The 19,817-nt window shown below is 32.4% G+C and overlaps 2 protein-coding genes across 11 annotated transcripts in view; one reads left to right on the top strand and one right to left on the bottom strand.

Moving 5' to 3' along the window:
* rapgef3 (Rap guanine nucleotide exchange factor (GEF) 3) overlaps nt 1-19,817 on the bottom strand; it is a 76,800-nt gene that overhangs the window by 53,840 nt on the left and 3,143 nt on the right. For 4 of the 10 annotated variants that reach the window (XR_015523780.1, XR_015523782.1, XM_087307516.1 and 1 more), the window contains exon 1: nt 6,631-6,895. Coding sequence is in view for 6 of the 10 variants with exons in the window: in XM_087307516.1 (XP_087163642.1) it covers nt 6,631-6,717 (87 nt within the window). In the remaining 4 variants the exon portion in view is untranslated. Of the gene's footprint in view, nt 1-6,630; nt 6,896-9,269; nt 9,338-16,279; nt 16,410-19,817 lie in introns of those variants that run through there. The other 6 variants (XR_015523783.1, XM_087307518.1, XM_087307520.1 and 3 more) reach the window with 3 other exon arrangements.
* The window catches only part of slc48a1a (solute carrier family 48 member 1a), a 29,064-nt gene continuing 18,519 nt past the window's right edge, over nt 9,273-19,817 (top strand). The window contains exon 1 of the mRNA XM_087305506.1: nt 9,273-9,368. The gene's annotated coding sequence lies outside the window, so the exon portion shown is untranslated. The remainder of the gene's footprint in view (nt 9,369-19,817) is intronic.

Genomic DNA, 19,817 nt, shown 5'->3' with positions numbered 1-19,817 from the left:
GCAATAAGTTAAAATAAGCTATATCTTGTTTGGGATAATAAGCCACATTAGTTCACCAAAGAAAGTTTTTATATATTTAAATATTCAATATAAGATAGGGTGAGTTGTTTTTCTTATAAATGTCCGTACTTTGCAACTGTGCTAAGATATAAAGAGATATAATCTCTTATATTAAGTGATAATTGTTCTTTCCGTATGGATTTGTGTGATTGATTGACTCAAAGCAAAAATAAAATAGATGAATTTGACTTAAGGGCATTATTTATTATAATTTTTAAGATGTACTGCAAGGTGAAATCTCGTATAGTGACAGCTGTAATAACCGTGGATTAAGAGCATTTGTACTCTGCTCAAAAACAATGTCTAACAAAACCAAGTTGTAAATACTTTAGATAAATAATTAAGATAAATAATTTGAATTATAAATAATTGAAGTAAATCTGAAAGAAAATAATATGTTTTTTATATAATGTCAAATTTAATTCAATGCTTTACATGCCTTTTTGTAATTGTTTGTTAAATTTACAAGCAACGAGTAACATAAATCTTTGATTGATTTCAGTATCATACTTTGAGTGTAGACAAATCTGTCTTCTTACATAACGTGCATTAACTAAAGACTAACGGCACAAAAATATGTATTGAACATTGTTATTATTCATTCATTCATTCATTCATTTTCTTTTCGGCTTGGTCCCTTTATTAATCTGGGGTCGCCACAGTGGAATGAACTGTCAACTTATCCAGCATATGTTTTATGCAATGAATGCCCTTTCAGCTGCAACCCATCACTGGGATGTCAGGACTCAAACCAGCGACCTTCTTGCTCTGAGGTGATTGTGCTACCCACTGCACCTCCGTGCTGCCCATTTTTATTGTTTTTTATTATGTATTGTTATTATTCAAATTTATGTCATTTATTTATACGTTTATTTTCACCTTTTTAACCATTTGTTGGATTCCTGATATTTTAATACTTCATAATAAGTTTTTCTTTTACTTATGTTATATATATATATATATATATATATATATATATATATATATATATATATATATATATATATATATATATATATATATATTTATATATATGTATATATATATATATTTTTTTTTATTTAAGTCTTTTTATTTAATGTTATTTATTTGATGTTTTTCATTCTGTAGTTCAAACAAAACCCAATAAATATATTTTGAAAAAAAAAAAAAAAACTAAAGACATTTTAAAGATCCAGGGAAATTAAAACAACATTTGTAGATGTTAGTATCAGTATGTTAGTCTTCAATAATATTTATAAGCCAGTGTGGTACAAAACAATGACTAAATTTGTATCTAGAAGATATAAAACTAATTTAAACATGAATTCCACCTAAATGCATCAACATTTTTTTTTCACGTCACCTCACACTTTACCTGATTTTCATCATATCTAGACCAATCAAATACTCTAGTATCTGACAAGCCCCGCCCCCTTCAAAACGCTTCTCATTTGCTTTTCATTTGATGCGCTTGATTTCAACTGGCAAAATTGTGAGAAAAACAAAATGGTAATGGCTGTTTTTTAAAGGGCAGGAGCTACTCTTTATCCCGCCCTCTTTGTTTTTCAGTTGAGATTATGTCAAACTTTAAATAAAAATGCACATTTCAAAGCACTTTAGAGGACCTTTAAAGACTTAAACAACAATAACATTGCTGGGCTGGGCTGGCCTTACCTGTTTTGTTTTAATGCGGCCAAATTTATGACTCCATTGTTGTTAGATTTTATCTGTGATTTGAAACTGTAATGGCACCTTGGAGATTTCATTCTTTCTCCACTCAAACAGACAGGATCTAAAGTTGCATGACTAGAAAATAGCTCCAGGGGGGCGTTACCATGATGACCAAGTGAACCAACTTGATCCACTAAGGACACACGCTATAGCATTGCTCTATAACTGTTTATAACCCTGTTTATTAAAAAAAAAAAAACCTCTTCAGTGCTTAAAATGCCCAAATTCAACCTCTTTCTCCTCATAACTCAGTTTTTATGAGGCATTATCAGACTCTGTTCCCATGGCAGGTGTTTCTCCACATTAACTGACTAATGCTGTCAGGCATTAAGAAGCATATCCTGCTATTTATGGCCTTTCCCTGATAATGTATCTTTATTGGTTTTCTGAAAACTAATCTCACAGTTTTTCTCCTGCATGAACAATCATAATGGCTCATGGTTATTAACATAATACTTCAGCGCCCTTTCCTGCTCCCTTCAGGATACTTCTGTCATCATTTAGTCACTCTAATGTCATTCAAAGCCTCTATAGTATTCTGCTAAATGACACCAGTGTGAGTAAAATATCTCCTTCGCTGTTCCACAGAAGTCATCCAGGTTTAAGGCAGCATGCGAGTGAGTAAATGATGACAGCTTTTTACTATTTCTATAACCACAACACTATGCCACACCACCCAGGGAGCTAAAGCAGCAGACGCCCACAGAAAACCCATCAGCTTTGAGTCAACACTGCCAACATTGAAAGCTGATTTATGAGTTCTCATAAAGATCTTAAAGAAATAGGGTCATTTAATAAGTCCCTTAGAGTCAAACTTTTGAGTTTTACCATATTTGAATGTATTCAGCTGATATTCAGGTTTGCCAGGAGTACTTTTGGGTTAGCTTAGGATAAATAGGAATACACTATTAGCATCTTACTCACTTACTCAAAAAAATAAAAAATAAATAAAAAAGCTTGACTTCTTTAGTTACACCATTCTGGAGTAATAATCAAGGACTTTGCTGCTGTGCCATAGCTGCACCAGGCACAATGATATCATGCAACACCTGAAAACAGTTCCCAGCTAGATAATTATGTGACAGCAGGGTAATATCATTGCGCAGCCATGGTACGGCAGCAAAGTCCCTTGATTATTACGCTGGAATGAGAGGATAGATAGATAGATAGATAGATATAGATAGATAGATAGATAGATAGATAGATAGATAGATAGATAGATAGATAGATAGATAGATAGATAGATAGATAGATAGATAGATAGATAGATAGATAGATAGATAGATAGATAGATAGATAGATAGATAGATAGATAGATAGATAGATAGATAGATAGATAGATAGATAGATAGATAGATAGATAGATAGATAGATAGATAGATAGATAGATAGATAGATAGATAGATAGATAGATAGATAGATAGATAGATAGATAGATAGATAGATAGATAGATAGATAGATAGATAGATAGATAGATAGATAGATAGATAGATAGATAGATAGATAGATAGATAGATAGATAGATAGATAGATAGATAGATAGATAGATAGATAGATAGATAGATAGATAGATAGATAGATAGATAGATAGATAGATAGATAGATAGAACTTTGGGCTCGAGGATCTTATGAGCTCAGGGCTCTTTGCTGGGACAGCTTGCCAAATACGCTTTGTAATCAATCATCAGCTAAGTGTGAACTCTTGAAATAAAGCAGATAGTCCCTTTAAGGTACGTGTATAAGTTGTTTAAAAAAACAGATGTTTTTTTCTCAGCGTTTTTCCTGCTTGGTTTACTTTCGGTGGAAAAAATGGACAGTAAAAATGGTTGGATGATTCTCAGGTGGTTAGGTTCACTGCATCCTCATGCTTGATTAAACTTAGTATAAGGTTGGCCAGCGTGGAGATCTCTCCACCCTGTGGCTCTGTTGACTGAGTAAACTGTGTAGAGTGAAACTGCAGCCGTCTGGATCACATGCTCCAGTACAGAAAATACACAGAGATATTGACTCAGAGGTGCTGGGAAGTATCTGAGATCACCTGATCATGAAATATGATCAATCAAAATAATTCAGGATAGACAGATTGTTACATAAGGAAGATAAATATAGATGGATGATAGACAAATGAAGAGATAGATGATGCATGGATGGCTATAGATGCTTAGACAGAAATGTATATGATCGACAAATGAAAATATGTAGATATGTAGATGATGGATACAAACTAAGATGATGTAATAATAGATGGGTGGGGGAAATACTGATACATATTGCAATATTTCTGCAGTCCACACTACAGTAAATGGTGGTATTGTTTTTTTTTATGTATTTTTTTTCCAGTGGATCACCTTGAAGTTATTAAAATAAAGATGTCAGCATTATGAAAAGGGACAGGTTTTCTTCAACGAGTCCAAGCTATATTCTTTACAACATCTCTTTTTTTATCTCCCTGCATGGTAACCAGTTGAAGCTTGCATCAAATCCAAAACTTTGATACTTGCTTACAGAACATCCACAGGCTCTATATCCTCCTACATCCACTTATTTCTACAAATCTACACCTGAAGGCTTGTGATGCCATCACAGAGGCTGAAAAACAATTTCTAGAACTTTTTCACGTTTCCTGACAGATAAAAAAGATCTCCAATCCAATATGAACAGCTGATTTACTTATTCACTGAACTGTTTCATGACTTTCAAAACAAAATAAATATAAAAAATCTTAATCTACTCAAGCTTTCGTTTCTATTAGTTTTCTAGATTCTTTGTATTAGTAGCACTTGATACTGTCTCTTTACAATGAATCACTTGATGCTTTCCTTATTATAAGTCACTTTGAATAAAGCATCTGCTTAAAGATTAGCATTACAATAAAGTTTTATTAAAGTGTTGGCCAGTTTTTCTGCATGACAATCCCATTTATATGCTTTCTGCACAGCAGCAATAAAACTGAAGTGAGATACACAAACAGATAAAGGTCATTTATATAAAAATATGTTACCATATTTTTCCTTTGGGAACATAATTTAAAGAAATGTTAAAAATAAATAAATTGCAATATTTTGCAGAATATCAAAATATATAAAAAACGCAAAAATATTGTATCATAACAGAAGTATGGTGATAACTTTGCATCGTAGGGACTAGATAGACAAATTAAAGATTTGTTTTTTATGGGAATCTCACTTAAATGATGGACACAAACATGTTACTGTGTGATTAATGCTGGACAGTCTTAATAGCATGTCTCAGGATGAGGTTTGGTTTTGTATTAAACTGGCACAATGTCCCCTAAAAAAACTTTAAATGGAGAAAAAAAGAGGAAAATAGCAGCCAGATAAAGTCAAGCTTGATGGAGTGCAGGCAGTGGCACATTGAAATAACACATAGATATCTCTTTAACCAGAGCTCTTTATCTCTTTCTCAGGGGTTCCTAAGGTATTTCATCCTAAGCCACGACACTTATTGCTGGAATGTAAAAGAGGGATCTGTGGGTCCACCATGACTTAACGTATAAAAGACTGACACTCTACAACTGCTGTTTCCTAAATGAAAGAAATGGGTATTTGAAGATAAGTATCCAACAGGTACAAAATCTGTCACTGGGGTGGTAGCTTTTTAAAAAGTACACTTTCGTACTTTTAAGATTCACTTTTGAACGTTTAAATTACTATGACATACACATTTGTACTTTTTTGGTATTTATATGTACCTGAAAGACCAATTAAGAACAAAAATTTTCTTTTTGAAAAGGTACAGCCCCAGTGACAGATTTTTTACCTTTATTTCTGAGAGTGAAGTGTACATTAATGCACAATGCAATATGGAGATGGAAAAACGCCTGTTTACATTCAGTAGTGCCACATTTCATCTTCCACTTTCTTTTTGATACTGACACAAAGGCCAAATGATAAAAAAACAGAAATCTATGTAATCTAAAAGAGACCAGTCCACATTTTCTTGAATTTAGATCCGTAATATCAGGGCAAAATATGAGATTTTCCCCATAGTTTACTAAAGTTCACTAAGGTCTACAGCGGTGCGGGTCTTCCTGTGCGCATTCTTTTCCAAACTGTAAGGGAACAAGCCTTAAGACGGACAATGAACAATACGCTATAAATATCTCATTCTTGATTAACCCTTTAACAACATGTAAACACAAAAACAGACAACAACAATGGAAAGCTCAGTTCAGTGTCTGTGGGACTGCAGTTAAATGTTTTAGCCTTCTGTTTTTTTTACAACAGTTGACATTGGTTTCAATGCCATCATCGACTCACACACATTCTGGCACAAACAAACATGCTTCATGAGTTATAAAAAGCCAATAATGCCACTATTGCCAATAGTGCGAAAATAGTCATTTGGAAAAAAAAAATATAGGCCTATATATATATATATATATATATATATATATATATATATATATATATATATATATATATATATATATATATATATATATATATATATATATATATATCTTGAAAACAGTCTATTTTGTGAATATATGTGAGAAGTAAAAGTCAACATTTATTAATATACTATCATTATTTATAGTATCATCAATATAGTATCAGACATTTTATTATTGTATGGACATATTAACAAAAATGTTGAACTTTTTAAGCACATTTTGAACAAACACAACACGTCTAGCCTAGAGCCAAGTGTGAGCTGTCATAATGTATTCTATTAACACTTTAAACATTCTTTAATAACGTTTCACAACTTTGAAATTATGAGTAGCTATTTCATGAAGTGAACATCAGATTATAAAGTTATAATAACATCTTATCTAATATATTAGTTTTATTACTATATTTATATTAAGTGATATATTTCAGCCCACTTACCCAGCTGATTCCCCGAATCTGAGGAGTTTTCTCATTGGAACAACGATCGGGAAAGACTTTGTAATTGTAACTCCGAAAGAGATGCATGTTTCACTCAGGTCCGATGCAATAAAAACATTTATATTTTACTCCGAGTTCATCTGTTGCAGCAACACATGGCGGAAACTACATATCCAATAAGAATTTGACAGCATTTGCTTAAAGACAGTCCGACGTGCACGCTGCATTCCTACGTGCGTCTGATCTTCAGGCTCCGAATGCCATTAAAAACCTGCTGCTGCTGCTGTCAGACGTGCGCGCGCTCCCTACAGTCCGGCAGAGGCGCCACCCCGCGCCGCGCTCCCGCCTCTGCTAGGGGCGCGCCCGTTGCTGCACTTATGGATTCATCCTTGCAGGTGTTTGTTTACATCAAAGTCGATCTTGTGGATGTTACTGTAGTGTTTATAGACTTTGGTTTTTGCTTGATATTGATATTTGTTGTAAAGTTAGCATGTCAAGTGTCATAATAACTTTAATTAGGAAATGTAAGCACCGTAAATATTTTTTTAGAGTATTAAGAACCACTTAGGCTATAACCACCGTTGAACTACTAATACGATGGAAACTTTGGGTCGTGTGGCAAAAGCTTGGCTAACTTAATGGTTAACTATTAAAACTATGGTGAACTATTAAAACTTTTTAAGTTGTAAAACCTGGTTTAGTTTTGTAATGTTGCAGATTAGAAGTTTGTTACTTAATATGTAACATTTAGAAAAAAACATGGTTTTGAAACGTTTTTTTTAAAAAACATTTAAATACATATTTTTGTTGTTTAGCTTTTGTATGGTATGTCTTGAGGCTTTTACAGTATATAGTTGCTGGTTGCTAAACCTACTGGACTAGTCATATATGTTCATTATCTGTATTTTTTGGTCAATGGTCATTAATTAGAGTTGGTTAAATATATAAATAAATATACAAATATTGATTGAACTAATTTGAATGTTAAAAGTGAAATGGATTGCTAATTTGCATCCTAAAAGCAAGCAAGACCAATTGGTTAAAGTCAAAAATACCTACAACTACCCCTGGTCTACTTTATAAATATTAACTAATAGCAAAGTTGGTTCAGTTTTAACTAAAATTACAGCTAAAACATAAAATATGAAAATTTTAGTTTAAAATATTATTTATTCTTTCATTTTCCTTCGGCTTAGTCTCTATTTCAGTAGTTGCCACAGTGGAATGAACTACCAAACATTCCAGCATATGCTTTACGCAGCAGTAAAGCAACCTAGTATTGGGAAACATCCATACACGCATTCATACACACATACACACTCATACACCTTGACCAACTTAGCTTACTCCACACAGAAATGCCAACTGGCCCAGTAGGGACTCTAACCATCGACCTTCTTGCTGTGAGGCGACAGTGCCAACCAATGAGCCACCGTGCCACCCTTAGTGTAAAATTGCATTAGGAAAGGCCTCAAAAAAATTCTATTGACAAATTTTAGACTCTTTAAAACCTAAACAAAACATATTGTTGTATCATTTATTCAATATTAATAAAATATGTAATAATATACACGTTTAAGGCATTTTATAGTAATAATTATTTATAAAAAAGACTGTTTAATAAATGAATGAATAAATAGATAAATATACATAGCAGTTTATATTGCTATTGTTAATGTTTAGTTTTTTCAAACAAAAATCTATATCACTATAATTCTATGCAAATTAGGATATTTATTAGTAATAAATGAAACTAATGTCATGTAAAATATTTTATTTATACATTAATAAATATTTTAATTATCATATTAAAAAGGAAAGAAATATCAGTATAATACTGGCACACTAACCACTGAACCACCGTGCCACCCTTCAAAATATAAAAAAACCCTTAGTAAATAATTAGTGATCAGTGATAGTCAAATAACACTATGCCGTATTTAATTATTGTGTACATTTTCAGCTGCTAAAGCAATTCATATATATGTTGATATATCTTCAATGCAACATTGTCAAATACGAACATGGACATTTCTATTTTAATCCGCTTAAAACTAAAAATCTGTTAAGCATAATAATACAGTATTTTAATAAGTGATGACTTAAAAAAAGAAAAAAAGGTTATGAAATGGAATTGAAAATAGCATATATTAAGTTTCATATATAGCGGGCTATTTAAGTTTCATATCGGGCTTAGGGATTATTTCTTGCATCTAGTGCTGTAGAAATTTGCATCAAGCACTAAATAACCACTAGAGCAGGAAAAATATGTTCAGCTCATGTGTTTGCCTCAATAACACACTCCGTTCGGCTCTCTTATCTGTGTGTTCCAGCTGCATGATAAACCTTGAGGGGTTGAGGAAGATCAGGGGGGCGTCTCCGTAACCCACCTTACTTACTAATGCAGGTGCCAAGGTTAGAATAAAGGAGAAAAATGAACAGGAAATGGCTTAGATGAAAAAGAAATCCTTCTGCACACGTTTGGAATGTTTGCAAACTGTTCCCTTTGTGTTTTATTTGGTGCATGAGATGAATTGCCAGTTCAAAGAGAATAAAAACAAAACTATTAATAGTTAAGCTCACATGCTTTATTGTGACCCCTACTTAGATATGATTAAATAATTGATCTTATTCTGTACCTTTTGAAGGGACGAGCGCAGAGTGGAGCGGAGGAGTGTGTCTGCCGAACACATGACTGCTGGAGACTCTGAGGAGACAACAGTAAAGAAAGAGAGGAAGTCAGTAATGTTTGATTCAGTCTGCTTTTCTCTGTTACATCATGCCGTTTCCCATCTCATGCTTATGATTTGTGAGATCTCATGACTCCCAGTAAACTGGGTGGATGGATTTTGTGAATGTTTTCCAATGGGATTGTTTTTACCTTGCTGTTTATTTTCATTCTTGTAAGTTACTTATAGCGCATGTTCTGTTCTAAGATTTAGTTACAGTACATTTTCATTTCTTAAAATCCTGAAATGAAACCTCAAAAGTGACTGAATAAGTCCTTAAACTGCATTTTAAATCAGTGTTCAAAACGTTCATTATTTGTGTAGTGTCTTAGCCTTAGTGTAAAATTGCATTAGGAAAGGCCTAAGTTTATAAAAAAAAATTCTATTGACAAATTTCAGACTCTTTAAAACCTAAAAAAAACATATTGTTGTATCATTTATTTAATATTAATACAATATGCATTGATATACAAGTTTAAGGCATTTGGTAATAATAATTGTTCATAGAAAAGACTGTTTAATAACTAACTAAATAAATAAATAAATATAAATAAAAAGCAATTTTTATTACTGTTGTTTATGTTTCATTTTTCTTTAATAATAAAAATCTATATCACAAATTTTCTATGCATCTTAAAATCTTTATTAATAATACCTGAAACTAATGTCATACAAAATATCATATACATTAATAAATATTTTATTAATCATATAATTGACAAATAAATATCAGTATTATTCTGACACATTGAATTTCATTATATTAAATGTTATACAGTTGAAGTCAGAATTATTAGCCCCCCTTTAAATTTTTTTTCTTTTTAAAATATTTCTCAAATGATGTTTAACAGACATTTTCACAGTATGTCTGATAATATTTTTTCTTCTGAAGAAAGTCTTATTTGTTTTATTTTGGCTAGAATAAAAGCAGTTTTTACATTTTTTTTAAAAGCCATTTTAAGGTCAAAATTATTAGCCCCTTTAAGCAAAATATTTTTTATTATCTTCCCTGATTTATTAGCCCGCTGTTTATTTTTGTCCCCAATATCTGTTTAATGGAGAAAAACATATATAAACATATATACAAATAGTAATAATAACAACTCATTTCCAATAACTGATTTATTTTATCTTTCCATGATGACAATAAATATTATTTTACTAGATATTTTTCAAGACACTTCTATACAGCCTAAAGTGACATTTAAAGGCTTAACTAGTTTAATTAGGTTAACTAGGCAGGTTAGGGTAATTAGGCAAGTTGTTGTATAATAATGGTTTGTTCTGTTGACTATCAAAAAAAATACAGCTTAATGGGGCTAATAATATTGACCTTAAAATTGTTAACTGCTTTTATTCTAGCTAAAATAAAAAAATAACACTTTCTGTAGAAGTAAAAATATTATCAGACATACTGTGAACATTTCCTTGCTCTGTTAAACATAATTTGGGAAATATTAAAAAAAAGAAAGAAAAAAAATTCAAAGGGGAGCTAATAATTCTGACTTCAACTGCGTGTGTGTGTGTGTGTGTGTGTGTGTGTGTGTGTGTGTGTGTATATATATATATATAATATATATATATACACACACATGTATTTGTGTATATATATATATATACAAATTTCATTTTTAAAAGGCTTGATACTGTGCACCAAACTGCTGTGACACAATGAAAAAATGATCATGGTCAGGAAAACATTACCTGCTCAGCGTTGCGCTTCAGATTACATATTTATATAATAACAACACACATTAAGCCATATCACATTCACAAACATTGTTAGAATTAATAGAAAAGTTCCCAACTGGTTTCATTTACTCGCCCACATCAATTTTACTCACATTTGACACATTTGGTGATGTTAAATTCAGGCCTTATACACAGTAAAAAATACAGGGTTCCACACAGTTTATTAATGTTGTACCAATTCTAATCAATTAGGGTAAGTTACAGTAATTGCTTTTGACAAATGTGGTCAGTGCACTTGGGATTTTTTAAACTTGAAGTGGACAAAAGCTCAAGAATTATGTTGTTTCGACTTATTTTATTTAAGTAGTATGAACAAACAACAAATATATACACAGTACAAATGCAGTAACATAACACATTCAAGTGGATTGGATATTAAACAATTAAGTTGTCCCATAAAAATTATTTAAAGAAGCATATAGATTTGGTGCATCTTTCATAGATTGAGCAAAAACAAGTTTTCTTAAAAGCCAGCATATTTGAAGCATCGGAAAATGTTACGACCAGCTCACAGGAATCAGTATAGCACCTATAAACCTATGAATAGCTGTATAAGTATAGCTGTAAGTAAGTATAGCTGTATAAACTGATGAGTTAACTTTATTTTAAAAACATAAGTAAACATTTAGCTTTTAAAGTGATTAGTTAACCTTACTTGAATCAAATCAACATCTTTGTCCTAAAATTATAAGGTCAATATGTGCATAATTATAAAAAGCCAACTTAAAAGTTCCAAGTTAGTTTTTTTATGTAAAGTCAGCTTGTTGATTTTAAGACATCGGGTTTACTCATTTTTTTTTAAAGTAACGAATCTAATTTTACAATGTAAATTGATGCGTTATTTTTGTGAAGAATGAATGCCATTCACTTCAGTAGGCTTCATCCCAATGTGGGCACCACTGAATTTCCTTCCCACCCACAGGTCACGTTGGGGACAATCTTAAGATGTGTCCCTCCCTAAAAAAATCCTCCATGTGGCTGGAGGTCAGGAACATTGCATAACTCTGTTTAGACCCCGGCTATTGTTTCAGCAGAGCGGGCTTCCTTTCCTGACAGAGTAAAATATAACAACACTACGACTAATTTTGAGAGCTTTTCAGACTCCTGTTCCACTCTTCAATCTACAATAACAGAACAACAAGATGTAATAAATACAGTATGTTGCTTTTTATGTGTACTGTATGTTCATCACCTCTACAGATGATATGTGAACCACAGCAGAATAGCACTTGTATATTCAAAGTCTAAGCTGTAAACGGATAATGAAGCGTCTTTAGATGCGGATTGATTTAACACTTTAAATATGTGATAATGTGTTATGCTAAACTCCTATTAATGATTATGTGTAAAATGTTGCAGCTGGTTGGTTGTAGATTCCATGAATTAGCACTTTTTTATAAGCTGTGGTTGTTTTAGCTCTGTTCACCTGTCTTCTTTCACAAAAAGCCCCTAAGTGTTACTCAGCTGTTGTCCTGAGTGTATTATCTAGCAGAACAGACCCGCTAAAACAACATCTTACTACTTAAACAGAAGCAACTGCATTCTGTGTTTAAGCATGGGAAAGACAAAGCTCTTGTCTGCAGTTGCGTGAGATGGAAGTAAATGGCACTTTCTATGAATGGTACACTTTGATGTCCCATGACCTAAAAGAATTGGAGGCTCAGATAGCCTCCAAGAAGCAGCTTTGTTTAAGCATTAAATGCCTTTACTCTTAGATTTTTGTTTAATAATGTTTTTGGCTTTTACAAATCTACATTTGAGGTTCATTCTCAATCATACAAAAATGATCACTATTTAATTACGATAAGTTGAACTAGTGTAGGCATGGGCCGGTATAAGATTTTGACAGTATGATAACCTTAGATAAAAATACTATGGTTTCACGGTATTGTGATTAATGCTTTAAAATATGTTCTTTTTAAATGTCTGGGTAAAACAAGAACTTTTTCCACTTGAAACACAATGTCTGTGTCCGAATCCCATACTTGCATACTATATAGTATGCTAAAAACCATATGCAAGCCAAGTAGTATATCTGAATTCAACAGTATGCGAGAAGTACACCAATGATCTACTACTTCTGTGCTACTCTATCCCATGATGTACAGTGAGAAAATTTATGAATGGGAGTGAAGCGGGTATGTCATGTGAAGATGACCAAATGGCATCCATATAGTACGTCTGAGCTCCATTCACACTACTCACATTCATACTGTATAGAACATATTTTCCTATTGGTCGAGTAGTAAATTTAAATTTGAATCCAGTACTTACTAATTTGTAGGCGATTTCGAACAGAGCCAATATATTTTATTTTGAGAAACATTCAAAATATTTTGGAACAGTTAACATGTCAGGCTAAATAAAAAATAAAAAGGCATCATTGGATGTCTTTTCTGGGGTGCGTTTCCCAAACAACGGCGTAACTTGTGGCTAAACTATCATAGTACATGAAACATTTGCGAAAAGAACAATGTGTGACGAGTGTTTCCCAAAATCCGTAGTTTCACTGTCACAGATCCATCGTTTGAACCATGTTAATGTAAAATGCATATAATGATGCTTTAAACAGGGAGGTAACAACTTCTTTAGAGAAGAACCCCATACTTTCTTTGTACAAATTATATTGTTTTACACACACATTAAAAATGTAAATGGCACAGATAGGGCCTATGTTTCCTTTACAAATATTATTTAGAACATTACATATTCTATTCTAAAACATAAAATCTCTTACAAAAGCTAACACGTATTTTAATATCATATATAAATCATATAAATAAATAAATAACGAGGCTATTTATTAAGAAATTAAATTCAATAGTTATTATTTATGAGGAAATAAGTGGGATATTGTTCATTTTATTTTTATTTTTTAAAATTTGACACATGGAAACTGGAAATAGAACACAGCCAGGAACTATGTTTCTAACTACAGCTCCAGGGGTGTAGTTGCAAGCATACAAATTTGTGAATGTTCGTTGGAGTGATGGAATTGAAAAACATCAAATCAACAAACTATGTTTGTTACGACGCAACTTGTGACCTTAGTTGGCTAACTATGGTTTTCAGAAATGCACCCCTGCTGGAGATACTGTTGTCCTAAAAAAAATTCTTATATGCAGTTGAAGTCAAAATTATTACCCCCCAATTGAATTTCTTTTTAAAATATTTTCCAAACGATGTTTATCAGAGCAAGGAAATTTTCAAAGTTTGTCTGATAATATTTTATCTTTTGGAGAAAGTCTTATGTGTTTTATTTCGGCTAGAATAAAAACAGTTTTAAATTAAAAAAAAAAACATTTTAAGGTAAAAATTATTAGCCCCAATAATTTATATTTTTTTCGTTCTACAGAACAAACCCTCATTATACAATAACTTGCCTAATTACCCTAACTAGCCTAGTTAAGTCTTTAAATGTCACTTTAAGCTGTATAGAAGTGTCTTGAAAAATATCTAGTCAAATATTATTTACGGTCATCATGACAAAGATAAAATAAATCAGTTATAAGAAATGAATTATTAAAACTATTAGTTTTAGAAATGTGTTGGGAAAAAATATATATATAAATATATATATATATTGACTTTGAAACCTTGACTTTTTGAAACCGCGGTATACCTTGATAACGGTTATCATCCCATGCCTTTACTGGTGTTCATGTACTTAAAAAAGGTTTAATGATTTATTAATTAACAAAAAGAGGAATATTACAAATGTTTTATCGTCGTCAGTCAAGTTCAGCAATTTAACCTTATTTCAAAAGTTAAGGAGAAAAAAAATATATATATACTTTGATTTACAGAAAATATAAACATTACAAACAGTGTTGCTTAAAAAATTTAAATGGGGATTATTGGGTAGCACGATCACCTTAAAGCATGAAGGTTGCTGGGTCAGTTGGCGTTTCTGTGTGGAGTTTGCTTGCTTTCCCCATGTTCGCATGGGTTTCCTCCAGGTTCTCTGGTTTCCCCCATAAGTTCAAAGACATGCAGTACAGGTGAATTGAATAAACTAAATTGGCCGTAGTGTATGTGTATGAGTGAGTGTTTATGGATGTTTCCCACTGATGGGTTGCAGCTGAAAGGGCATCCGCTGCGTAAAACATTTGCTGGATACGTTGGCGGTTCATTGCGCTGTGGCGACCCCAGATTAATAAAAGGACTAAGCCAAAAAGAAAATGAATGAATATAAATGTAATAAAAATTTGTAAAAATGATCATGCAGTCAATGAGAGAATGTGCTCATTATTTTGAACGCATCAAAGAAAAGCAAAAGAGGATTGTCTCAATGGACAGTGATTTTAGACAAATAGCAAAAGTAGCAAACACATTGCTTTAAACCTTCAGTGATCTGTATATACGGCATGTAAAGCTCTGAGGTCAGGAAGTTCTCACATAATATTACCCTTAAATATTTTTTTTAAAGGTAGGTGTAGGTTACAGTGTTTTGTTTATTGCAGAGCTCCTCTATTAAAAAAAGAAGAAAAACACAAAAGTAATGTAACGCATTAATTACCATAAAAAGTAACTAAGTAATGTAATTAGTTACTTTTTGGGGGAGTAACTCAAAATTGTAATGCATTATGATCAAAAGTAACTTTCCCCAGCACTGAACAGCTCAAGAACATTTTTATAAGGAAAAAATATTTTCAAATTTGACATACACGGACAATAAAAGGTTATTGCATTTATTGTTTGTTCAGTTGTTAAGCTGTTACTCGGGTTGGACAAATATATAATATATAGAAATATTTCATTTGTTTATTTACACTAAGTAAAATGTTTTGGAAAAAGGCAAGCACTAAAATAAAAAGTTATAAAATTTATATACTATTACTAAAATGCTTTCATTTTTGGTAACAGAACTGTAAAAATCACACCACAAATAAAATGTTATTATAATATTAGTTTGAGGTTCAAAATTTTAAGTAACTGCTTTTGATTGACTTTTTAAATGAGTTTTAAACATAAAAGTTTCAGGACTTTATAGTACATGCCAAACATACTAGTACTCACACATGCATTACTGTGCTCACAGAAACAGCAGAGAATACATCACAGCGACGTGTACCGATGTTCACAAACAAAACAAAAAACAGATCATGAGTTCTTACGCTCACAAAAAATATGTCCACTTCAACAGAACAATATCAGTTTTGTCTTACCGAGTCTGTTTTTCTTCTTAGCAGACAAGATCTGTTTAAAAAACGAAAACATTCTGGCATGTATTTCCTCCATGTACTGTGCGTTACACTCCACAGCTGCTAATGATACAAACCCTAAGGCCCAGCCATATAAATGAAAGTAAGACACTCCACAATCACTCCTTTTAACTCTGTGCCTGCCTGCTTGTCTGCATATTTCAATGTGTATTACTGTATGTGTGTGTGTATGTGTGGTTGCCTATGACAAAGCCAATGCCAATGATAGCTCTCAGAAATCCAGTTCTACTGCATGTGACCCTCACAAGACACTTGAACTGTATAGTTGGTATCTGATAAAAGAGATGCACAGGTCTGATTTAGATCAGATCGCCAGAAACACTTTGTCTGCCATTGTTTCAGATGAGCAAGCAAGCATTTCTGCGCGGTGAAGATGTGGGTGCATTTTTTAGATGTGTAGTAGCTGCTTTGAGAACATTTTAAGCAGGATATTTTAGATTAAAATCAAGTCACAGGACTGCTTAAAGACAATAGACTGTTAAGACTTCACAGTGTAGACTAGACAGGACGGCTGCAATTAGAAAAATTTAGAAAATCCTCCAACTTACATGCATGGTTTTACACTCGATACAAAAACATGTGGACATTTACTTATGTTGCTATGCTTTGTGGGCATAAGTTATTGTTTTTGTGTAAAATGCCGAATAATGATTTAATGATAATAGTGTGTACTGTATGTATTACACTCAAAAAAGAGTTTAGCTGCTGCTTTAAAACACTTAAAATAACTTAATTGTTAGCTCAATTGTTTTATGTTCAATCCACATAAATTAGTAAACATCATCAAGTTAATTTAGTTGATTTGTGTTGGAATTGTGTGGAACCCAGCATTTTTTTTACAGTGTATGCAATCAGTAAGTACAACCAAAATAACATAAGCGTGTGTATACTCTCTCAGAATTAGAGGTACAAGAGCTGTCACTGGGGTGGTACCTTTTCGAAAGGTACATATTTGTACTTAAAGGGTATATATTAGTTCCTAAAAGGTATATATTAGTACCAAAAATTTCAAAAGGTACACTTTTGTACTTATCAGGTACTAATGTGTACCCTTGAGGTGTTAATAAGGACCCTTTAAGTACAAATGTGTACCTTTCAAAAAGATACTACCCCAGTGACAGCTCTTTACCTTTATTTCTGTAGTGTATGTAGTAATAGTGTTTAATGTTATTTACATTATAAATATGTATTCTTGGGATTCGAAGCAGATATTTTAGCAGCCATTTCCTCAATTAAGGGCACATAACCACTTATATACATGTCCTTTCCAAAAAAATAAATTACATTGGTTTTTCAGCTTTGATACACATTCACTGTGCCATTGTTTCAATATGCTTCTGGAATTTCACAACATGTATCCCTATGCAGAGTTGAGGTCTTTGCGCAGCATACTTCTCCAGCTTATCTCAAAGATTCTCAATAGGGTTAAGGTCTGGACTCTGAGGTGGCCAATCCATGTGTTAAAATACTCAATCTCCCATGAACTACTGTTTCAACAATTTGAGTCTGATGAATCCTGACATTGCCATCCTGAAATAGGCCTGTGCCATCAGGGAAGAAAAAAATAGATGGAATAACCTGGTCAGTCAGTATAGTTTCAGCTGACCTCATTTTTTGGGCTCGTAACATTTGCAAACCTTGACCTGACCAACAGCAGAGCATTCCCAAATACCTTTACTTCACTGCCCCCACAGGCTTAAATGGTGCATCACTTTTTTTTTTTTTTTAACTCTGCTACTCTACAAAGGTGTTTAGTCTCTACACATTGTGCGTGTGTATATGCTCTTAATTTCACTATAAAACAGCCATGGCGTGTTTTTTATGCTCTTGTTTTGTCAGACTTTGGGCTTACTCACACTATGCCATCCGTACCGTGCCCAGGCCCGTTTCCGGGATCGTTTGAGAAGTGTGAGTGCGCTGAATCGGGCTCAAGCACGGTTCACTTGGCCGGCCCTGGCCCGGTTGGAAGAGGTGTGCCTGAGCGCGGATCACTTGGGCTTTGGCGCGGTACGCTTGTGTGTGAGTGCAAAACGCGCCAAAGCCCGAAACTGAAAGCGATACGTGACTTTTGTAATTGAACATTCTTTATTTTATTCTAACCACATTTACTCCTTAAAGATGATGATTCCCCACTTTCCATCCAGTTTTTATATAATGTGCTGGAAAGTTCTAAACCTGATTTTTGTAGTTTCAGATATCTGCTTAGACATAGGCCATAATTTGGCACTTCTGAAACAGATTAACATCTTTTTCAACAACCACAGGATATGTCTTCTGACATGGTTGTTTAAAAAAAAGATAAGCTACCCTCTGCATCAGTTAGGCATAAATAAATTGTTACTGAAACATAATCGTTTATGCCATAAGTATCCATTGGGAGGCTCTTGCCTATTTGTTTAGTTAAATCCAAGTGGTGATTTTTATCAATTAATTTTTGTTAGACGGGCAGGGTATAATATAATTATACAGTGTATATTTATTTTATATTAGTATATTTTAACTTAAGTATCATTATTTTGTGTTTCAAATTTTAATGAATGTATTACTGAATTTCACAAGTAATAAACGTATTTATTTATTAAAAAAAAAACATTATTCTTGTTTTAAGCGGCTTAATCAGATGGTTGTTTGGATGTTGCTCAAGCACCTAGTTATTCTGCGTGGCTCTATAAGTCTCACGTTTCTGGCCATAAATAAGTTTCCTTTCTTAAATTTTTTTTTCATACATTTGATTTATGTCATACAAAAATGCTTTAAAAGCAGCTTATTTAATGTACGTTTTCATACTCATTGGTAGCATGGCAGTTATAAGTTATATGTTTATATTTCATACTCTGGGTAATGGGTTTGTTGAAATTCAAAACTGAAAGTGTGAGCAAAGGTGCCCTAAAAGAACATAGCTTGCCCTCTAGTGTGTGTTTATAGCTAGTACACTATTAAGGCACTATTTACTTCATTTTGTGCACTTTTTCTTTTTAACATTTTAGGCTATTTAGCTTATTGTACCATACTTTTCCCCAGTCTAATTGTTATAAAGCATCAAAAATACACTCTATCAATTTGTGTTTGTATAATTGCAATGCACATTTTAAAGCCATTTACTCAATATGAGATTTTTCTCCTGCACAAAGATATAAATCTCCATTTCAGCAGCTTTCACGTTTAATTCACATCTGCATTCTGAATGTTTTGCCTGATTATGTTAAACAATTTAACTTTATATACACACACACACACACACACATATATATATATACAGTATATATATATATATATATATATATATATATATATATATATATATATATATATATATATATATATATATATATGTATATATGTATGCATATATGTATGTATATATGTATGTATATAAGGTTTATCTATATAAGGTTTTCCCTTCTTAAAACCTTTTTGATGTAAACAAAAAAATAAAAGGTTAAAAAAAACGATCATTTTGAAATTACGTAATAATAAATTA

This window comes from Danio rerio, chromosome 23 (assembly GCF_052040795.2).
Source record: "Danio rerio strain M-AB ecotype USA chromosome 23, GRCz13ab, whole genome shotgun sequence".
Taxonomy (NCBI): Eukaryota; Metazoa; Chordata; class Actinopteri; order Cypriniformes; family Danionidae; genus Danio; species Danio rerio.
Note: the sequence above shows the minus strand (reverse complement) of the source record. Positions and strands in the feature narration are given on the sequence as shown.